The following is a 23,083-nucleotide window of genomic DNA, read 5'->3' on the forward strand; positions in this document are numbered from 1 at the left end:
GGAGAGAAGAGCAGAGCAGAGCACTGATGATGTTACCTAGTTGGGTAATGAAACGTCTGTAAGCAAACAACCAAGCTCAGAGAGCATCAAGGACTCCACAAGACTAGTTTTGCTAGCAAGCTTCATTTCAAAATGTTCCCAAGCAATGATTGTGGAAATTCTAGAATCAGCTTCTAATTTGAAGAAAGCTGGGACACAGTTCAAGGTTGGAATGGCCAAGCAAGGCATGGCGGAAACCTTACCCTGCTTTTCCAAGGGCAGAGCCAGGTCCTAAGACCCAGTCTCTCTCTCTGTAATAAGTAAGGAGAATGAATGAGTTCTCCTTAGGATCTTTCAACAGAAGATAATTCAAAGATAGCTAGTATCTTCTAGGCTTTTGGGTTAAGTGCCTTTTTTCTCACCACCCCCGACAGGCATAGCTCCAGTACTGGGAGGTAAGACATACTGATAAGCAAGATTTTACTTATATTCTGAATAAAGGTTAAACCAAAGTAAGATCCAAGGAGAGCAAGTTGTTCTCATACTAAAGAAACCAACACCCAAGGTTTTGATGCTGAAATCTTACGATAAGTTAACGAGTTGAATAGACTGTAATTCAGCAGTGGATACATTTGGTCAGCTATACAGGTCGGATCTATACAAGCCAATATTTCAAATGGGGGGGGGGGGGAGAAGAGGGCTGTGAAGCTTCTACTGTACGTCCGCATCAAAACTGCGGGTTTGAGCAAAGCGGGTTCTCGAGCGCGTAGGGATCCGCACTTTATACATGCTCAGAAAAAATATGGAGCAGCCGCGGAAGGGAATCAGATAGGCTTGAGCGCCGGCTTCTCCTTCGCACGCCCTGGGCTGAGCTCGCCTCGCCTCGCCTCGCCGCCACCTGCGCTCTGCATATGCCCCCGAGATGCAGACCCTGTTCGGGCACGCGAGCCTTCCCGGCGGCTGGCAGCACAGCCTCTAACGAACCCGGCTGCCGACGGGAGGGCAGCCAGTTGCGAGCACACTGGAGGGAGGCGGAGGGAGGGGAGAGGGAGCCCGCCTCCTCCTCCCCCGAGGTTGGACGGCGGCAGGGGCTCTGCGGGCGGCAGCGGCGGTACCATTTCGGGACTGGGCGGCTGCTCAGTCGCTTATCTCCCCCCGCCGCTGGAAGGGCCCGAGCGTGTCCCCGGCCGAGAGGTAGCTGCTCCGCTGCTGCTACCGCCGCCGCGCCCCCGTGCGCCCGCTTTCCTCGGTTCGCTCCCGCATCATGCTCGGGCAGAGCCGCCGGGGGCTTTCGCTGCCGCTGCCGCCTTTCTCCGCGCTCCGCGGCGCAAACCCAGAAAGGCGCCCGGCTGCTCTGGAGCAATTGAGCTCTCTTCTTTCTTTACCGGCTGCTTTGGTCCCAGCGCGGCGACGATGAGGCGGCACCGGTACCTGCTGGAGCGCGGCGCTGCGGACGCCCCGGCCGAGGGTGAGGGCGAAGGCGGCGGGGCCCCCGAGGGCTCGGAGCGGGGCCCCCTGTGCGTGTGCTGCCGCCGCCGCCGCCGCCGCCGCCCCCACCGCGACTGGCTCTACGAGTCGTACTACTGCATGAGCCAACAGCACCCGCTGCTTGTCTTCCTGCTGCTCATCGTGATTGGCGCCTGCCTAGCTCTGCTCGCCGTCTTCTTTTTCGCCTCCGGGCTGGTAAGTCGCCTGCCGCTTAGAGCGGCGCTCTTCGGCGAGCAAAGAAACCTGCCGCGTCCTCGAGGAAGCGTCCCCTGCCCTCCGGAGTCCCAGGCAGACTTGCAGGAGGTGGGCTTCCGCTTCGCTTTTCAGAGCGGCTGAGTCCTCGCTCCGAGGACTGGGACCGGACCCGCGGTCTGGCTCGGCTTCAGTCCTCCAGGCGTCGCTTGGGGGCAGCGCCCCTGGCGCCCTGGGTTTGCCCCACTAGCGTTTAGCAGAGAGCGGAGTGTGAGGCATTGCCCTGGATCTGCTTTAGCGATACCTTAGCAAACGTGGCCCCCTCACAGGCTCTTGAACATTGTTTTTTCAAGCCCTTCCAAACTTTTTAAAACAGAATTTAGTGTACGTTTCCACCCTCCTTAAATATCTAAGAAATCAAGTGACCATCTTATTTTATTTTAAGAAAGGGTTGAATATGAATTGGTATCATCATTGTCGTTATTTGAGCTATTGTCTAAAGCCCCCTGATGTCTATTACTGGGAACATTTTTCAGTTATTGGATATCATACGTATGGAAAGCCTCTGGTTTTCATAATGTTATGCATATGATGGCAAATGTTAATGCTATTATACTGTATGTTATACTGAAATGCTATTAATTCTTAGAATATCTGGGATCCCAGGCCAATAAAGAAAAACATGCATTTGAGAGAGACGTAATCCCTGCGTTTGCTTAAGACCAATTTCATTCAAAAAACTTTTACACTTTGAAAAGTTTGTACTAGGATCATAATATCCCTTTTGATCCAGCTGTTTACAGTACCTCTCTCTCACTCTCTCTCTTTTAATGGCACTATCTATTAGAAGTTCTCATTCTTCCAAACCTCAAATCCAGGTCTGAATTTATTCTATTACTTGTACTCCAGAATCAGTGCTGTTTTTTCCCTTTTCATTTTTATGTCTGATTCCTCCGCATGGGCTACAATCAGTTGCTGAGTTCTCACATGGTTTTCTCTCCCCTTAAAGCAAGAATGGGCTTCCAGGCCCTGCAATCTCTTAACTGTTTGGGTTTTTGTTTTTTAAGCTGATTTCCACTGCAGTCGCCTCTTGATGTGCAAGTCAATAATATTTTATTTAATCTCTTCTGTAATTTGTACAGTTCTTGTAAATAGGACAGGGGCAGGCAATAAACAGACAATATTCCTGAGGGTGATTGTGTGGTTCTTTCGCTGTGCTCGGTCTTGTTAGTTACCAGTTCTGTTAGTGGAATAAACACACATACCAGCGTTTTAGTCATCGGCCTGGTTCCTTGGAAATACATCTCATAGATTTCAGTGGAGTTCACAGCCAAGTAAGTGTGCTTAGGCTCTCAGTCCAAATTTAATTCTTCTAATTCATTTGCTTGGTTTCTTTCCTGCTGACAGATTAACCTTGCTGGCGTTCGTTGTCCAAGTGACAAGAGTTTTAAAGCTACACAAAAGCATTAGGTATACACACTTTAAAAATATTTTCATCCAAGGGAGTTAAAGGGGACCATAACTCTCTTTTTTCTCGCTGTATATGGCCAAACAGAGCACCCTGCATATTGGCAAGGCTCTTTTGCTAAGCTTTGGGAAACCCAAGGATTTGCAGAAATTATCTTCAAGGCGATCTCTTAAGGAAAGGTAACCTCTGAATAAACGGATGAAGACTGAATGTCAGTTCAGTTCAAAGTTTATTTCACTCAAAGACCAGAGTAGAAAAAAACAGTCAACAAACTGTTTAAAAGTAGAAGAGGAAGGCCAGATGTGAAACACAAGCTAAAAGGGTAGAACAGAGTATTATTACCACTAGTACCACTTACCGGTATAAACTGTCTCTAAAGCTAGGAAGCAGAGCATTATTTGAATATCTTCAGTGGTCACAGGCTTTGGACTGCAGGGGGAACCTGAAAACTGGTAGAGGATGGAATTAAGTATCCTGGAGAAGATCATGACTGACTGACTAGAACACCAAACAACCCACTTGCATATACTTGCTCTAATTATTTGATGCAATTAGAAGCTCCCCCCCCCCAATTGTCTGTCCTACATATTAGACTGACAATACTATCAGCTCCTAATTTTCAGCAAAAGGAAGAGTATGCTGAGGGACACTTTGGCCCCATCCTGGCCATCCCTATGCTCGCCACTTCTATTTGCATTGCAGTTAGAAATTCTGGTAAAGCAGGAGCCTTGGGCTTTGGAGAGTTCACGTGAACATGATTGAATTCTATGCTGGACAGAATCAACTCGAACAGGAACAGGGATGGAAAGATGGGGACATTAAGATCAGGACCAGCATGGACAACCCCATACTCTTTCCAGTACGGAACTACTGGGCCCAAGATCAAAGCAAGGCTCCGTCCTGCTCCATTAAAAAACCAAGGAGTTCTTTCTAGAGCACTGACATATATACAGGCAGGATTGATTACAACAAGTAGTGTAATCATTTCTGGACAATACTGTAATCTAAAATGAAATGCTAGAAATTGGGAGGCAGTGAGGTGCTTGCTTTAAAAAAAAATCATATCCTATCTTTCTAAGGCCTGTGCACCACTCATTTTTATTGAACATTTTCGTGTTCAGAGTGCAAACCTGTAAAGACTATTTGGTATTTTAAATAAAGAGGATTGTCTTATTACAACCAAGACAGGTTCTACACTGGAGTATTTTTTTGTGCATCAGATATATCACTATTCCTTCAAAATACAGTGCTGCTCAGGAGGAGCATGTAATTAATACAATGTAATACTAGCTTGATTAAAATAGGAGTACAAGGCACATATCAATGTATAGCATTAGAAATGCAGGAGAAATATAGGAGATGTTAGAAAAGTTAAGGAATATTAATAACCTAGAGCACTACATTTGTGGGCTCCAAATACTGCCATGTTTTTTTAAAAAGCCTATTAAGTATTGGTGAGTGTGGAGTTCTGCACAGAAGCAGAATTTAAAAAGCATGTGATTGTTCATTTTCACTTCTCTGTTACCTGACTACTATTGGAAATAAATCAGAGATCTCTTTGATTTTTCAACAAAGTGTGACTGCCTTAGCCACAATCCCAGGCAGGCGGGCCCTGCCTGTCAACAGAGCCAGATTCTGAAATCACTCCCAATAGTAACAGCTAGAATACAGTAATATTCAAGCTTAGTTTAAGTGGGAGGGATGGACTATTGAGGAACAGTGGTGTCAGGGAAATTGGAAAATGCCTTGTGAGTCAGAAGTCCCAGTGACAGGATAAAATGAATGCATAGATTAGCCCTCAAAAACCTATTCTAGTACTTTTTAATGTCTGAATTGAGAGATTAAATGCTGATTCTCCATTCATCCTGTGTACTCTATTCCTCTCCATGAATATATATATATATATATATATATATATATATATATATATATATAAATAAATAAATAAAATCTTCTGGATATTATGTCTAACATCGTAGGCCAGTTTAAATGTTTTTCTGATTCTGAATGTGTCACGGAGTGCCCTGAACTGAGAAGCTATTGTGAGGTACAGAAATCCGTGTATGCCTTGGCAGAAGTTCGGCTAGCTTAGAGAGATGCTTTGAATACTAGAATTTGGTTTGTCTTGGACATTCCAAACATGCCATAGGAAGGAGGGTAAGTTCATTTCTCATATATTTAGGAGGGTTTGTTTCTCACTGGTTAATAACAAAAATGTGGGGAAGAAGAGAGAATTATCCACATATTATTTTGTCCATGGCAGCAATGTTGTGTTAACAGTCAAAAGAAAAGTTGTCCTTGGTTGTATTTGCCATTATATGATAAACCAGAGATTTTGAGTCACTGGGAATTTTCTTGCTTAAAAGCTTTTGTTTGAGGTCCCTCTTGCCCAGATTACTATTCATGGTCAAACATTGTATTCGGTGTATATGTCAATCCCTTGTTTACAATATATTGTACAATATATTGCACTGAATATAATTTCATAATTATTACTTTATCATTAGAAAGATTTAAAAGGCCAGCTAATATTTGTAAATGGTGTGGTTATTTGTACCATAATATTCTGTTTTAATATGGTAGTAAAACAAAGTTATGAAAATAATGCTAATTTCCTTGCTTGCAAAATAGTTGGCAACATTAAACTTACAATTATGCAACTGCTATGTAACTTGAAACACAGTTTTCAGTATTTTAATATTCAGATGTAATGAGGACATTATTTTTTTTCCTGCTTTTTAACAATTCAGTAAGAGCAATATAATCATCCGGCTACTGATTTGGATCTGTAAGTACATGAGACATTTTTCTTAATTTTTTGTATAAAAATAATCTCAATATATAAACTGCAGTTTATAATTAATGATCCCCCCCCAGTTTATGCTAATTGAAGCTCATATTAGAACTAGGGGTTTTACTTTGGCTCGGATAATGCCAAACAAAAGCACAGATTATAGATAGTAACCACCTAACAATTATCTTTCATAAAATGTTTAATACCTTATAACTGAGCATGTAAATTAAATTCCTATTTAATTCATTATATTCTACTGGAATAATGGCAAGGTTTTTTTATATAGAGAAATAGTATAGAAACAAATCTTCTAAACTTGTGCAATGCAGGAATTTTGTCCACCCAAATTGATTTGAGAATTTCCCTTTTAGCTTGACTCATTAGAATAATACATCTTTTAGCATATAATTTCTTAGACAATTAAACATATCATTTCCTAAATCAACATCAGAGAGGAACTTGCATGGTTAGAAATGTGGGGCATTCCAATGACAACTCTGAATATTCTTCTTTTGTGTTATCCCATTACTTCTTCTGCAACAAAGTACCTATCCTATCTTTTTATTCTTGATGCAAGGAAAATGAAAACTACTTTGAAGAAGAGACGCTTCAGTGTCAAACATTTTCAAATGAAAATAATCAAACTTCCCCCTGCAGCTCTCCAAAAGTTCCTTACTAACAAAGAGTTGAATATTATTTTTATTTTCAGTAGCTACTTGCTTATATTTGAGATTAATGCATGAAAATTGGATGGAAAGCCATTGTATCTGGCCCCATCTCTGGCATATGCTTCTGTCTTTCCATGCTATTTCCTTCTGTATGTCTTTAGTTGTATTAATATGAAAAAAAATCCAATTTCTATTTATCTATAGCTATTTCTTTGCACTAAGATAAGAAAGTACTTTTTCTAGTTAGAATTCCAGAACAATCATTTCTTATAGGCAAAAAGAAAACATCGTTATCTTATTCTAATTTCTGGACCCCTCTATAAGGGTCTACTTTTTCGGTATGCAAACTGTTTATAGTTATGACCTCTACAAATAAATAAATAATTCACAAACTTTAAGTGTACCTTTTAATGCCACTGCCAACTGAAACTTATTTTTTCAGGAAAACATAATAGAACCAAAGTCATTGAGAATCTCTCTCCCCTTCCCTCCTTCCTTCTCTCTTAGATTACATGATATTTACTGAGAAATTAGTTTCCTAGTCCACAGCTGTGATCCAGGAAAATCCAGAGACCAGTTTGAGCTTTCCTAGCATGGCACTGGGATTCTTGTTTCCTTCTGGGAGAACAATCTGAGAAGCATTTCAAAAAGCAGTTCTCTAACATATTTCTTTCTTTCATTCTATTTAATTTTATAACCAGTTTTCAAGAAGGAGTGGATAACCTGGAATACAATTCTTGCTATGGTTATGCTACTGTTAATTTCAGCTTTATTTATGTTATATAGAGTGCCATTTCATTATATTCAAGATTTTACTGCTTCTCAGAAATTAATTTTTAATAAGTTTCTTCATTTCATAGTTATAGAAATGTTATCAACACAGTTCAAACAGTGGTCCTTTTTAAAAGATATTCTTGCTTTTGCTGATATCAATACATATAAACAATTAGTTGACACTAACCATATTATTCAAGCTCTTTTCAGACAATATCATTGTATAGAATGATGACATGAAAGGAGAAAGGGATTAGACTGTGCCCTTGATATTGCCCCTGAATCTTTACATGTACCTACAATATCTCACCAAAGGCTAGGTGCTTACAAACTGTTCATGTGATGGGTCAGTCTTGCCTATCCTTATTATGAATATTTGGCCATTGGGCTGGACATAGTCCTAACAACCCCTTTTTCACTACTTTAGATAACATATCCCTATATAAGAGGGGAAACATGTGAAGGCTACCCATAAAAAAATCTGCAGTTGATAGGGTGTGCAGTCAGTGATGGGGTACAATATATGAAAGAGTGATGTGATATCATTATATGTGGCTTTCCTTTTCTTCCCCCCCCCCCCAGTATATGGAAGTAAGTTTTCAAGAACAGTTGTTTTCAAGAACAATTTCTTGAAAAACCTCAGTGCTGGAGTAGCTCTCAGCAGAAAAAGAGAGAAGGAAATTGATCTGATGAGACCTCAGGTAGCACTACAATGCACTCCTGCAGGAATTGAATTTGGCCCCCACTCTAGGGGGATGCAAATGACAAAATGTGCTTGTGATGTCAAGATATAAACTCTGCCCCTTTTCTACTTGCATCATGATGTCACATACAAGAACATAAGGGCTGAGTGTGTGTTGTGATGTCATGGTACAGGTTTTATTTCATCATTTTGACAAAAGTTTTGGTTGCTGAGGATCCTCATTCTCTGTGTTTAGAATGTCCTCATTCTCTGCATTTAGAAAATCTGTAAAGACACATCTCTGTCACCAAACTTTTAATAGTTAATTAATGTTTGAGTTGACTTTCAGATTCCTTGATACTACATCTACAATTACAGCTAGTACTCATTTAGCGACCACAATGGGGACCAGCAACTTGGTTGTTAAGCGAAATGGTGGCTAAGTGAAACTATGACTGTGCTTACGATCTGTCTTCAGCTTTCCTTTGCTTTACAGAACTGCGAGGACTGGTCACAAAGTTACTTCTTCATCAGTGTCAAAATTGCAAACAGTAACTAAACGAGGCAGTCTCTAAACGAAGACTACCTATATTACAAATATGTGCACTAAGAACCAGAATCAGAATTAGCTTTTTGATATTTTTCAGTTGAAGTTTTATCAGATAATGTGACTGGAATCCAAATGCAGAACAGACAACATCATCATCATCATCATCATCATCATCATCATCATCATCATCATTTCCACCTTTCCATTCATTGAATAGTCAAGGCATCTAACACTGTAACAGTTCATAAATACAAATTAAATAAAAGAATAGAATAAAACAAGACAGTTAAAACTGTATTAAAATATATACACTTCTAACAAGCTCTTTCAGGAGAATGTATCCAGACTACACTGAACTCCAGTACTTATATTTTACTTTTCTGTTGGCCAACAGCACCTCATTCTTATCTGGATTCTGTTTCAACTTGTTCTTCATTCAACCCATTGCTAAACTTACATGATTTTCAAAGGGATTGATTACTTCCTTGGAGTTACATAACACGAAGTTGTAATCTTCATCCTGATCAGATTTAATTCTAGGGCTTCAGTTGTGCGAACAATTTCTTGTAGATATTAAATAGCAGGCAGAATCTTGTGGGACGGTATAGTATAAGTCTATGACCAGTGTCAGACAGTAATCTTCCTACTGGATGTGAATGAGAGGGAGAACCAGAAGTATTGTATTGCATAATAGTGTCTCCAAGTTCCAATCCACCAGGGAAGTGGTGGACAACAATGATCAATGATATCATAGATTTCGTAAGGTTAAGAAGCACTAGAACTGCCTAGAACTGCAGAGCCTTTTGTGCTATGTTCGTTATCTTGTTTTCTTCTGTGATTGTCATGTTTATTTGGTGACGTTTTTTAAAAATTATTTGTCTGGAAACAGCTTTCACCACTTCTAGAACTAGATAGCCCCGTTTGTACAAAATGCTTAACTAGATCAAGAGGAGAGATTAGCATGTCAGGAAAATACTGTAACCCACTGAACTATAATCATAAGAGTTCTAAGCTAAAACAGCCCTGTAATTGTTTGGGGCTAAACTTAGTCCCCCAGTCAACTTGAACTAGGATGGAAGAGTTGTCAGAAGTTTAATGCCCTTCCAACTGCCAAGATAGAGATATTATTATAGAGAGATCCCACAAAAAGTGGCTTCTCTAGGCACTCTGTCTCTATTCGTTTTACTCCTCCCTCCTGCAGTTACAGTTGTGGGTAAGGTCCTCTTGCTGAACCTGCTTTATGGTGTGGTTTATGATAGTCCTATCACTTTTTTTTCCTGGTTCAAGGGCAAAAAAGAAAAGACAGCAGGTGATAGCCTCATAGACTCCTTTGTAGTGGCTGCTCCCTGACTGACCATCAAAGATTGTGCACTGCTGGCACCCAAAGAGGGATAGTGGCTGACTCAGCTGACCACTTTGTGAGAACATGGCAAGAAAGGGATACTCTGTCTTACATGAACGTTCAGAGAGCTGAGGATATATTTCTAATGTTGTCATAATATTTCAGAATTAACCCACAATATTAATTTTGGATTTTGAAACAAGCGTGGGTACAGTATTGAATGAGTGCGGCCAAGCTATTTTCTGCATTACTTTTAATACTGGGTTGGGAATATCATGGATAGGGCTAAACAGATTGGAGGTAGAGAGAAAGGGGAAGGTTGAACCAGGGCTTCCATCCTTCGTAAATCATCAAGTGGTGCAGTCAGGGCTGGTCAGGATTATATCTTTGAGATAGTGCTTGCACTTATATGGCAGTTTTTGCCTTGGAATCCCAATGTACGCCACAGTAAAACTCCTCTTCACCATTTGTTTATCTTATCCATAATTCCAAAAGAGGTTGCTTAACTATTATCTGAGGAAGTTACTTGTGTTTTTGGTGGTTCTCAATAAACAGAAGAGCAGGGAAGATAATGAACCAGTGTGCAGTTTTACAAACAGAGCCTCAAGCACAACTGTGGGACAACTAGCTATCTTGAGAGGGCATACAGGGATAGCAAGAAGTAATGATTTTAAACTACAAAAAATGAACTTTAATGATTATTAATATAATTCCAGAGAACCCTGTCACTATTGATTTGATTGCTGAGAAATACCTGAATAGATCTGGCATGGATGGTGGTGGATGGATGTAAGCTTTTACTGGGGCCTCAACACAGTTTATTGTTTTAAATGGTCGTTTTTAATGAAATGTGTTTTTGTTCCCTAGCCAGAGTTCTTTTTGGAAGATGGGCAGCTATATAAATTTGTTTCATTAATTAATTAATTTCTCACAGACATATTCTAGATGCTTTCTCAGAGTAATGGCCCTTGTTAGACCATGCATAAGGCCTGTCCTTTTGTTTTTGTTTTTTATTCTATCAAATAGGAATTATGTTTTCTCTATGGATGTATATATTCAATAGCCTCATTGACCTGCAGACACCACAACATATTCTTAAACTTTCCTAAAGAAGAGTTTTGTTAAATTAAATCTATGTTGAGTTTTATAAGTGGTGTGCATGTTTCTTGGCCCAGAGTAATAGAAGAATAGAACAGTGTAATTATCTTCTTCTTGTTGTTGATTGTTTTAAAAAAATGACCCTTTCATGGAGAGATTAAAAGACAAGGCAGCTTAATATAGCATTTTTATATGGACAAACACTATTATGCCTTTTTCTGTAATGTTGCTAATAGATAAAAATTATCTTTTCTAGTGAAAACATGTCCTCCCATTATTTTAAAGCATTTTATTTTAAATTCTTGATCATTTATTGCATAGCTATTTTGCACTAAATTAAAATGAAATATATGTATCTACTTAGAATCATGAACTCTAATGCTTTGAGGCAAGAGGAAATACCCTCCCTCAAATGTTACTTGGATAGACCTATGTTCATCAAGTACATTAGGTGATAGTAAACAAGATGAAGACATTTTGATATCTATATATAGTACAGTAGACAGGTCAAAATACTTGTTTGCATTGCATGATTCATTGCTTCCATTAATTATTTCTGTGGTGGATCCCTTCCAGTCATTCTGATAATTCTTTGTGCCTGTGTTAACAAAAACAAAGAAAGCTGTAGCCCCAAATTCTTAAGGGACTATTTGATATTTTCGATAAAGAGGATTGTCTTATTGCAGCCAAGACAGGGTCTACACTGGAGTATTTTTTTGTGCATCAGATGTATCACTATTCCTTCAAAATGCAATTGCTACTCAGGAGGAGCATGTAATTAATACAGTGTAATAGTAGCTGTGGCTAAAATAGAAGTACAAGGCACATACCACTATATAACATTAGAAATGCAGGCAAAATGTAGGGGGTGTCAGAAAAGTTAAGGAATGTTTATAACCTAGAGCACTACATTTGTGGGCTCCAAATGCTGTCATGTGCTTTTTAAAAAGCCTATTAAGTATTTGTGAGTGTGGAGTTCTGCACAGAAGCAGAATTTAAAAAGCATGTGATTGTTCATTTTCACTTCTCTGTACATGCCTATTGGAAATAAATGTCTTGCTAGGGCCACCTTTTCTTCCTGGAGAGCTGATATTATAGCACTAATTCTTCTTTTAGAAATAAACACTTGCTGGCAATAATCATGCTAGCTGCAGAGATTTCTTTGCTTTTCCAAGATACTACTGCCCTAGCCCCAATCTCCAATTGTTTCTGCCCACCCAGTACTTTCAGACAGAGTGGGCGCACTCCAGTTTCCCTCAGTTAAACACTACCACTTTCTGGGACCCAGGAAGTGCACCTTCTCTGTTGCTGCCCTGCCCTCTGGAACAGCATCCCCCCACAGATGTGGAGGGCACCCACTTTCCTGGGATTCTGGAAAACCTTTACGACCTGGCTCTGTTCCCAGGCCTGGAGTTAGTGTTTGTTAATGTATTTGCGGAGCCCTGTCGTATTTATACTGTTTATTGTTCTGGTTGTTTTAGTCTGGGCTGCCTTTTTATGTATGTTTTAACTGTTTTAACTGCTTTTGGGATTTTGCATGCCACCCAGAGTCTAATGGAGTGGGTGGCCATAACAAATTTAAGAAATGTAATTGAATTGAATCCTAGCAAGGTAGGATCAGCCAGTCTATTGCTATATTTTCATTTTTTACATTTATTTTTATTTTTATTCAAGGTCAGAGACACACAGGGCAAATTCCAGATGATGGAATCAAATTCCCTCTGAGCATCTTCCAGTTCACCATTGATCTGGAGCTGTTCAGCCTCATCATCACTCCAGATGAAAGCGCTCTTAGAACATATCCCAGACTGCTGGTGGGGGGACATGCAGTGGAAAATCTGAAATAATAGTTGAAGTGTTTTTCAGGAATGCTCTTGTGCACCATTACTGATTTTTTCAATAAGAATTTAGTAAGAAAGTTCCATGGAATCCCTCAGTATATGTATTGAAAACTGTTGGTGGATATAATATTGTATGTGTGGTAGACTGCTTTCAGCATACACTATGTGCCTTATAGAAGGCAGATTTAGTTTTACTCCAGCCATGTTGCCTCTTTGCAGAGCAAAATGGAAGCCTGAATAGAGGAGCACCCATTGGCAGTGTCCTTGATGTTGGATATAGCCCCTTATAATTGATTTCTACATAGAGAATGCAAACAGGTACAGAGAGGTAGAATTCACATATACTGTATAGCTGTCCCTGCAATGTCCTCATCCTTGAAGGTATTTCTGCTGCACTGGAAGATCAGAGAAAGGACTCTTCCTGTGGCCAGGATAGAATTATTTGGTGCAGCCCACTTGCATATACTTCTTTACAGAAACAATAACATTTGAACAAGGCTTTTGCTTAATACATTTTGGCCAGTTTTTAAAATATTTAGATGATCTTTTTCACCACTAGATTACGATTTTTTAAAATTTAGTTTTGTACTAGGAAAACTGCCTAGGAAAATTGGACAAAAAATTGTGTGGAGCTGAATAGCTGTGGCTCCATGGTAGAGCGCATGTGTAGTGTGCACGTGTCCCAGGTTCCGTTCAGAGCACTTCCAGTTGCCACTTGATGTAGGGAAGTGGTCTGACTGGTACAGTAAGACAGCCTGTATTCCTACAGTTGCTGTAGGGCACCCTGTTTCACCATGTTTCTTCGAGGTAGATACTGAATCTGAACTACAGACTTCTAGACAAATTTGTTTTTAAAAATGATGATTTGTTGTAAATAAACCACATACATTTTAATCTTCATTTTAATAATCATTGATTGATTATGTGCCATCAAGTTGTTGTTGATTCTTAGTGATCATATAGATAGATTTTCTCCAAGGCAATCTGTCCCTAAACAGGTGTTTCAGGTCTCCCAATGGTGCACCTATCACCACTGTAACTGTGTCTATCCACCTTGCTGGTGATCATCCTCTTCTTCTCTTTCCTTCCATCTTTCCCAGCATTAGAGCCTTCTCCAGAATCACTTTAATAAACTCTTTATGAAATAGATGTTTATTGTCCTCTTTAAATCTATATTCAGATTCAGTAAACTTGAATAAACACAATGCTCAGTAGATTTATAAACATATTTAATAACTGTATAATATGATTTCCCACTCAAAATGAAAAAAGCAAAAGCTGTTAACAGGAGTTTCAATACTTATATTATCTACTTTTATGTAATATATAAATTAAAAACAGATTGAAAAATAGAAAAATTGGAATATTGGAAATAAGGCTAGATTCAGTCAAACTACTGTTTATAAAAAGAAGAAATTAGGGAAAAGCTATAGTTCTGGAAGACAGCAGAGAAGAACTTGAAAACTTAAGCAGAAAAATAAATATAAATGCTAAATATTTACACCTGAAATTGGAATCATGTCATGGAGGCAAGGGAGGGCAATTGTTTATGGGGAGAAAGCTGTGCATAGTTATTACACTCTTTCTCCTCCTCCTTCTCCTCCTCCTCCTCCTCTGAAAAATAATTTTAAATGCTTTAGTGAGGCACTAAGAAATAGCTCCTGAGTTAGCAGAAGCATGCCAGGGAATGGGACAATGATTGTAATATTGCTCTTTAAAAAATATTTTTCAAAGCAGTTAATCCTTTATCTTTAGGAAAACAAGGGCAACATCGTTTCTGTCTCCCTCTCCAACATACAGACATATGTATATCTGATCACAAGCCCCATCTCACACGCCTATCCCATCTTTCTTCAGCAATTGCATTAGAAAAGCAAATACCAAATGAAGGTTGCTCTTCAAGCTGCTAGGTCTGTTCTGCCGTCGTGTAGAGGAACATAAGTACTGCAACACACCACTGTGCTTCCTTTCCACTGTAAATATTTTCATGGCATCTTTCACACCCCTTTCTTCTGTGTCCTGCTTCCTCGGGTGTGGGGGACGATTAAATGGATGTGGGCCATGCAGGCAGCTCAGTTTTCCTGAACAAACTGCTGGGTGGCAGTTTTGATCTGAATAACTCGTGCTCGTGTGAGGTCAGAGAGAAGGCAGTGCAGATGTGACCAAACAACCGGGACTAGGAGATTGTGATCCGTGCATTGGGGCTTAGAGTAATTCCTGCAGCTTAGCTGAGAGGTCTGTGGAGGGGGCTCTGTCCCATCCTTGGGCCTGACCACACCTTTAGGAGACTGTTACTGCTTCCGACAGCAATGCATTTAGCAATAAACCGAATGCTTTCTGCACTAGAGAGTTCTCTGTTACCAGCAAAGATTAGGAGGGCAGGTTGTATAATTTTCAAATACGTTATCCTCAGTTAAGATTAATTGAAAGCAGCAGCCAGAGGTCAAGCTAGAATCTAATGCAAAAACCAAGCCTAAAAGAAGAACTAAATATTTTCAGTTACAGGGCCAATAGAAGGGTCCAGAATTTAGAATAAAATAACAATCTTTTCTTTTTGGCTATAAGAAATGATTGTTCTAGAATTCTAACTTTAAAAAAGTACTTTCTTATCCTAGCGCAAAGAAATAGCTATAGATAAATAGAAATTGGATGTTTTTTTTTTCTCATATTAACACAACTAAAGAGATACGGAAGAAAATAGTATGGAAAGATAGAAGCATATGCCAGAAGTTTATTTTTAAGTACATTTGCATATTTGAAAAAAGAAAAGGGGGGACAGAGAATATAGTGTTTAAAATAAATATTTGTGAAACTCAAGATCAGCTTAAGTAATGTTGGCAAAGCTAAGTATGACATATTATAGATTCATATGCTACGTTAAACATGTAGAAGCATAGCGTAAGCTAAATAAAAGCATTTTAAGGCTAGTGATAAATTTGCATGTAAATTAGCAAAAATATAAATAGAAAATAAGAAAGATATGGCCATATTGCCATTAACAAGAAAGAAATTCTGAAAACATTTGATCATTGTAAATCACAATAGGGCCCACAAAAGCATGTGAAATGTCCATATTATTAATTTCTGCAATAGGTAGTATGTCCCATAATGATGTTTATATTTCCTCATTTATTTATTTATTTATTTATATTTCAAATTTGATCACCGCCCGTCTCACTAGGAAGTGACTCTGGGCGGTTTACAGTAAAAACCAAAAATAAATATTAATTCAAATACAGTAAAAATGCAATAAAAATACAGTGAAAACCATATTCGTACATAAATAATAGTATTGTCCAAGGTGCTGCTGGTAGAAAGGATATTAACATGCAGGAGCATCTTCAAGGTGCTAGCCTCCCCCAGGGTTGGTTGCCCCTTTTCTCGCCCCATGCAAGTTGGCAGAGCCAGGGCTTAACTGCTTTCCAGAAGGTCTGACCGTAAAGAAAGATTTGTTTGATTGATATATCCTTCTACGGCACAAACAGAGATGGTTAAATTAGCAGAAGCACTCTGATGTAGTAGATTTTTAGGTTTTTTTTAATCCCGCCTTTATTATTTTTATAAATAACTCAAGGAAGTGAACATACCTGATACTCCTTCCTCCTCCTATTTTCCCCACAACAACTCTGCGAGGTGAGCTGTGTTGAGAGAGAGTGACTGGCCCAAAGCCACCCAGCTGGCTTTCATGCCTAAAGCGGGACTAGGGCTCACAGTCTCCTGCTTTCTAGCTTGGTGTCTTAACCACTAGACCAAACTGGTTTTTGATAGTTGATATATGTAATAGCTCTAATGGAGTTCAGATTACTTAATAGCTGCCTATTACAGTGTTATATGCTATTTGGAAAATTTCTTCGACAGATATATTAAATATCTGTAAAAGGAATAACTAGAAATCAGATTTGCTACTTTGAGAGCTATTTTGCTCACAGTGAGGGAGTGAGAAATCAGTTTGGTAATTACAGAACTCATATGGAATGCTCTCAAATACACTGAATTAAAACCTGTTTATCTATATAAAATTAAGTGTGATTTGATCAAACCTTGGGGTTAAGAATTTTTAAATAAAACACAGTGTATTACATATTGTATTACTGAAATAAATTATTAATATTTATGATGTCATCCAATGAATATCCTAATCTTTCTTTTCCATTTTATGGAAAAGTACGAATCTGGCTTCATTGCAGATTAAGTGTCAGCTGTCTTGTTATCCTCATGATCTCCATTCTTTTCTCTCCTCTTCCCACTTGATCACGAGAAGGAATAAAGCAGATTTCAGTTTATTTTTCATACATGCCTGCTTCGCCTTATGTGAGAAGTAGGAAAAGTGATTAAAATAAAATTTAGATTGCAAAATAATTTAGCAAAATAATTCAGGATTTCTTGATAATTTTGTATAGAAATTGACAAAAGTTTCTTTTAAAAATGATGTGGGTGGATTTCAGAAGTGGAAACTGCACTTGAAGATGCAAACTGCAAACAGATGCAAAATAGATTATGGACATTTTAAGAATTTTTGGCCAGAAAGATGCCTTGAGTTCAAGAAATGGACTAGGCTCACAGTCTTTCACACTCACAAAAATCTAATCCCAACCCCACCCTAAAAGCTAACCTTTGGAAGAAGCTTTTTTTATTTCAAGAGTACCCTATTTTTTTGAGGATTGGAAAATTATTTTGTTGGAGTACAGTACAGTACTATTATACTCTCAAGAGTTAGAAATTCTTCCTGATCTATTGCAGATCAGCCAGAACCTACCCTATTCAACCTACTCTATTTTTAGCTACAATTCCTGGTTCATATATAAGAAGATTGGATTCTTCTAAAGTGAAACTGATTTCTTGTTTGTTCTGCCCTGGGGGAGGAGAGGAGAATGGGAAAGCTCAAATCAAAGCTCTGCATAGGCTTTTTCTGCTTATGCAAATAGTGCTAAACCAGGGTCAGACATAAGTGTTCCACGGTTTATTATTATGTATTATTTCATTGTAAGCCTCATGAATGCACTGGATGCAAAAACCCCACTCCCTTCTAGCACTGAAGACGTTACCTAGTCGAGTAATGAAATGTCTGCAAGAAAACAGCCAAGCTCAGAGAACCCCAAGGACTCCACAGGATAGACATTCTCCAAATAAATACTGTATGTATATCATCCAGAAAGGGTCCTCAGGACTTCTTAAGCTCATGTGAGGGGCTTGAGCTAGCTTGTAGAAATTTTGAAAACCAACTATCCTGACATACTGCTTGGAAATTTCCATCTAGTTTTTCCATCTACATGTTTTATGGAGGCAAAGCATAAGCTCACTCCCAAAATTCGTGGAATTAGTTTCATGCTTCTTTGGATCCTAGCTTTAGCTGCAAGTAAGTGACAATGCATTCCTCAGCATGTTTATTCAGAAGTAAGTAACCCTGAATTTAATAAAATTTAGTTTCTGGCTTACCCACGCAGAAAGACAAACAGAAAGTGATTAACTTTATAGCTACTTCCTTTCCTCCTAGCAAATGCAGTACTATACAGAGTGAAAGGCAACTGAGCTGCATAATCAAAACATTACATTCAGAAGAGAATTCAGTTCAAACTGCAAACCAATAGGTTTTAATTATTCAAGCTTTAGCTAGAAAATATATTTCTTCTCTTTTTTTTTTGTATAAAACACATTCTTTTTCTTTATATTGTCTGTTAAATTGGATTAAATCAACTTGCCCTGTGATGCTGCTCCTCTCCTTTACACAAACAATCATTGGCCCTTGAAAATGTAATTCATGATCACCTAATTGCACAGTCTGGAACAGTTTTACTAATTAAGTATTTATTTTAACAGAGAATGGTAAACATTGTCCTTTTTTATAGGATAAATTGTAAGCTTTTGTATTTTCTTATTTTCAGGAAACGGAGGACCATGTCGCATTCCTGATAACTGTTCCCACTGCTCTGGCAATTTTCTTTGCCATATTTATCCTTGCCTGCATAGAACCATTATTCAAAAAGTTCCTACGTGTTTTCTCTGTGGTTGTCTGGGTATGCCTTGTTGCCATGGGATATCTCTTCATGTGGTTTGGAGGAATCATCTGTCCATGGGACCAGGTAGACTTGATTTTTTCTTCTTTTTATATGAAATTGATTTCTATTGGTTTTGGAGGAATACTTGATTTATTAGAAATGTTGGGGGAGGAGTGGATTGAGAAAATTAACAAGTTAAGAGTCCTCCTGACTGAGTGGAAAAACTTCCATTGCCAAGAGCTGAAACCCTTCAGTGTTTTTGCTGAATGATAGAATTGTCAAGTAGAGGACATTCTTAGAAATGTAATAGTTTTTCTTTTAGATCAGCTGACTGACTAATAAGGTCACTCCATATTCAGGAAAATCAGCTGCCTATCATATAGCACAACAAACTGCTTTATTTTCTTTGCCCCTCTTTTATTTTCAAATAGAAGTAAGTTAAAGTTAGAATATCTGAAAAAGATGAAGCGGATTTACTCGAATTAATTTTTTTTACAGGAAAACACTGTGAGATGATAACTGCCATGATTTTTAAGAACAAATATGGCCTCTTGAGTTGCAGAGGAAATAAGGCATAAAAATCCCCAGTTGAGAACTATGTGGGAACAGCCCTAGAAATATAGAATGGGAATTTTCCTTCACTCTTTTCTTAGAATACTTTGTCTTAAAGTAGCCATAAGAAAGGTTATAGGACTGGATTAAAATTAAGGCGCATCATGTAGTAAGTAAGCAAGCTTATATTTTTAGCTGTTTCCCACAGCCACTCATCTATTCCTCAACTGCTTGAGAGGTAGTCAGAGGACTATATTGAATGACACAAATTGTGGCACCTGAGGCTGAGAGGGAAGGAAAAATTCAGTGCTATTGCACTTACCTAAATCTGGATCAAACCCATCATCAACAGCAGCTTGCCAAAGTGTGTAATCTAGGGAGACTAAAGTTTAAATGAGAAAGTGATGTGCGACAAAGACAGGAAGAAACAAGTGTACCTTCAGGTTGGGCATCTGAAGATCCTATAGAAAGCAGTGCTCAAGTCAAAGTATGATTTAACTTGTCCTGTGGCACGTATATCGAAATATCTTTGGAGGAAATAGCATTTTTGGAATTCAATAGAATGTTTTAAAAGGGCTTTTAGGCAACTACCAAATAAATTGTTGCCATCAGCAGGAATCTGCTGCAGCCAGCCAGGCAGTAGGGACTCTCTGTCTCTTGCTTCTTTTCAATGACTCATTGGAATGAGCACGCATTAGTGGATTAAAAATGAAATGTGTCCAGTTTTAAAGAATTGAACTGAAACCCTCAAAAAGGTCTGGAGTGAGGGAACTGGAAATGCTGCTTATTTTGACCAGTGTTAATATAGAAGTTGTCAGTTAGTTAGTTGAGGCTAACCAGTGACATTACTGTACCAAGACTTCACTGTACTCAGACCTCATACATTTGAATTTATAGATGTTAAAGAAGTCAAACATATTGCCTTTTAGATTTTATGAATAAATCCACAAAATGTTTGCTCTTTCTCCAAAGTGTAAATATTTTATTAACAACGGTAATAATTTTCTTTACATTTCTTTTTTGCCATTCATTGTAGCTCTTTAGCAGCTTTAGAGGTATGGAGGATGTTCTGAAATCTCTTGCATTCAAATCCAAATCACAAAACTAGAAATGTGATGGATATCAATATCCAACAACCCATTTAAAAATGTCTTTGGAGTGGCTTATCTGGCATCTATCTCATTCTCTTGTGAACACTAAGCAAAGAATTTTTTTTTAATGTGGATATTGAGTTTATTATTGTTGATTAATTGCTGCATGTATTGATTATCTTGGGTATTTTATATTGCTAGAGGATTTTCATATGGACTTGGTTTTCTTCTAAGCCATGTAGAACTGTTGGGTTTCAAAATGCATGCATGTGTGTGTGTGTGTGTGTGTGTGTCTTATGTGTACACGCCTTCCACAGTTTTGCTGCGGTACAAATGGACTTTAAAAAAAAAAAGTCTCACAAGGAAGAAGGAGACAAGCCACTAAATATATTATTTTTCTTTTTTTATGTGGTTCAATTCCAAATTGATAAAATTTTAATTTTAATGTCCAGTTCATGGGAAAATATATTAGAATCTTTCAGCTCTCATCTGTAAGAGGGAACTTATTTGTATACAAGACCATTCACTAATGAGCACTTCTGCCTGAAATGGTATAGCCCAGAAATAAATTCATCACCTCAGTCTGAACTAGGTCTAAGTGTGACCCATGACATGATTTTTTAATGTCTTTAATGTGTAATTCATTTTCCTCTGCACTAGTCAAACACAGCTGATTGCAGGCTTAACCCTTAAAACAGTAATACTATTCTTTTTGAGTGGGAAAAAATAATGTTCTAAGACACACACACACACACACACACGTGCATGTATACATACAACAGGAGAGGAAGGGCCAAACTCTTTTCCTTAATGGTGTTTTGTTGGTTGGTTGGTATAATGATTCTGACTGAAAAGGTTATCGTGTAGAACTCTGAATCCTATCAGCAGTAATGGTAACTATTAATAACAGCGGATTTCTGTATGGCTAGGGTTCCCAACATGGTGGTCATGAGACTTACTCAATCACCACACTTGATACTTATCAGAATTCTGGCTTCTCTTCTTTTTTCCCCTTTAAAAAGAAAATTAACTGGGAAATACGTTTCCTACAAAGTGAAGTGCTGGCATCCATTGCCATCTCTGTTTCTAAAAATGCCAGTGACTCCTACATGTTCAGCAAATGAGAATAGTGAATGGTTGCAATACAACACTTCATTCTGAGCAGTGTTCCAAGCAGAAAAAAAGAAGTTAAACTGGAGGGGAGAGCAGTAGAAGTAATGCTGACAGAGACATGCATGCTTTGTCTAGGCTCTTTGTGTTTTAGTTGTCTGTGTGCCTAGAGAGTGTGTGGGTAGATGTTTTTCCTATGTGTATGGATTATTCTGAGTTTCATAACTTTGTCTTCAGTGCAGCACAGTCACCCACTTCTGCCTTGTACTGTGGTTCTTAGCCAAGTTACTTTTGTTCAGCCTCATCAGTTCAGTCTTGTGACTGACCACGCTAACTGTGGCACGGATTAGGTGAATGAGCAAAATCCCCAATCTCAGAGCTGTTTACTGTGAGAGTGTAGCAAAATACTCAATATCCAGTTGTGTCTACTAGCCCCAAAGCTTGGGTTTTTCTTATCTGGAGAAGCTGAAGATTCATCATGGGGTTTTTTGTGTGAAAAGCGTTAAGATACCCCATGGTAATCCTGGTGTTTGTTTTGATTCTCTGATAAGTGAAGAAACGGATGGACTTCTTACCCTTCGTTGTGGCTTTATTTGTCAGGTGATCCTCATGTTTAGTACTGATTGGGTTGAAATGATCATATTCCTTGTCCCATTTTCCAAAAGTGTGGCACAACCCTTCAGATCCCTGGCATCAAATATGCTGTACAGGTTTACCACTGTTGGGTGCTGGTTTTGTGTTCTCAGTTCAGGGTCTCTTTCTCTCAACACTTCTTTTAATTGTAACGCTTCAGTATCATTCATCGTAGCCAACTTATCATGTTACTATGGTACTGGCAAAACAGGGTTTTCTGTGTCAGAGAATCCTGGGGAAATATTGAACACCCTAAATTTAGAAATTCATAGTGACGTGACAAGGGGGATGTGGTGGCGCAGTGGCTTAATGACGCTGAAGTTGCTGGCCAGAAATGGTCGACACTTCAGCGGTTCGAGCCCAGCTCCGCGCAGCAGAGCAAGCTCCTGCTTCCTCCCCAGCTCCTGTCAACCCAGCAGCTCGAAAACTTACGTGAGTAGATAAATGGGTACTCTCACCCCAGTGGGAGGAAAAATGCTGGTGGTGCCTTGCAAAGGAGCCGGGAGCAGTAGCTGGTAACGCGGAAGCCGCGCACCCCCAAAAAGGCATGAAGCAACAGAAACCCCGCCTCCTGCACTAGCCAGCTGGGCTCTGCTCTAGAAAGGAGGCAAGGGCAAACCACTTCCGAAACACCTTGCCTTGAAAACTGCAGGGACTTGTCCAGGCAGTCGCCGCAGAATCGGTAACGATTGAGTGTGGATAAAAAAAAAAAAAAGGTATATGTGTGCAGTGCTAAGTTTTTTGTTTTCTGTTAATATGTTTGTCCTTACTTAAAATTACAAATGCCTGTTTTTTACTCAAAATACAACTTCTGCCAATTTTCTG

At 38.9% G+C, this 23,083-nt stretch overlaps 1 protein-coding gene across 1 annotated transcript in view; it reads left to right on the forward strand.

The window, feature by feature from the left end:
- Positions 1–1,087: 1,087 nt before the first annotated feature.
- The window catches only part of ADCY2 (adenylate cyclase 2), a 133,292-nt gene continuing 111,296 nt past the window's right edge, over positions 1,088–23,083 (forward strand). Inside the window, exons 1-2 of the mRNA XM_088131430.1 lie at positions 1,088–1,662; positions 18,759–18,956. Of these exons, the coding sequence (XP_087987556.1) occupies positions 1,393–1,662; positions 18,759–18,956 (468 nt within the window). The 5' untranslated portion in view covers positions 1,088–1,392. The remainder of the gene's footprint in view (positions 1,663–18,758; positions 18,957–23,083) is intronic.

Source organism: Python bivittatus, unplaced genomic scaffold (assembly GCF_059951505.1).
Source record: "Python bivittatus isolate LINGU-HERP-01145 unplaced genomic scaffold, Pbiv_v1 ctg000960_np1212, whole genome shotgun sequence".
In the NCBI taxonomy this organism is placed as follows: domain Eukaryota; kingdom Metazoa; phylum Chordata; class Lepidosauria; order Squamata; family Pythonidae; genus Python; species Python bivittatus.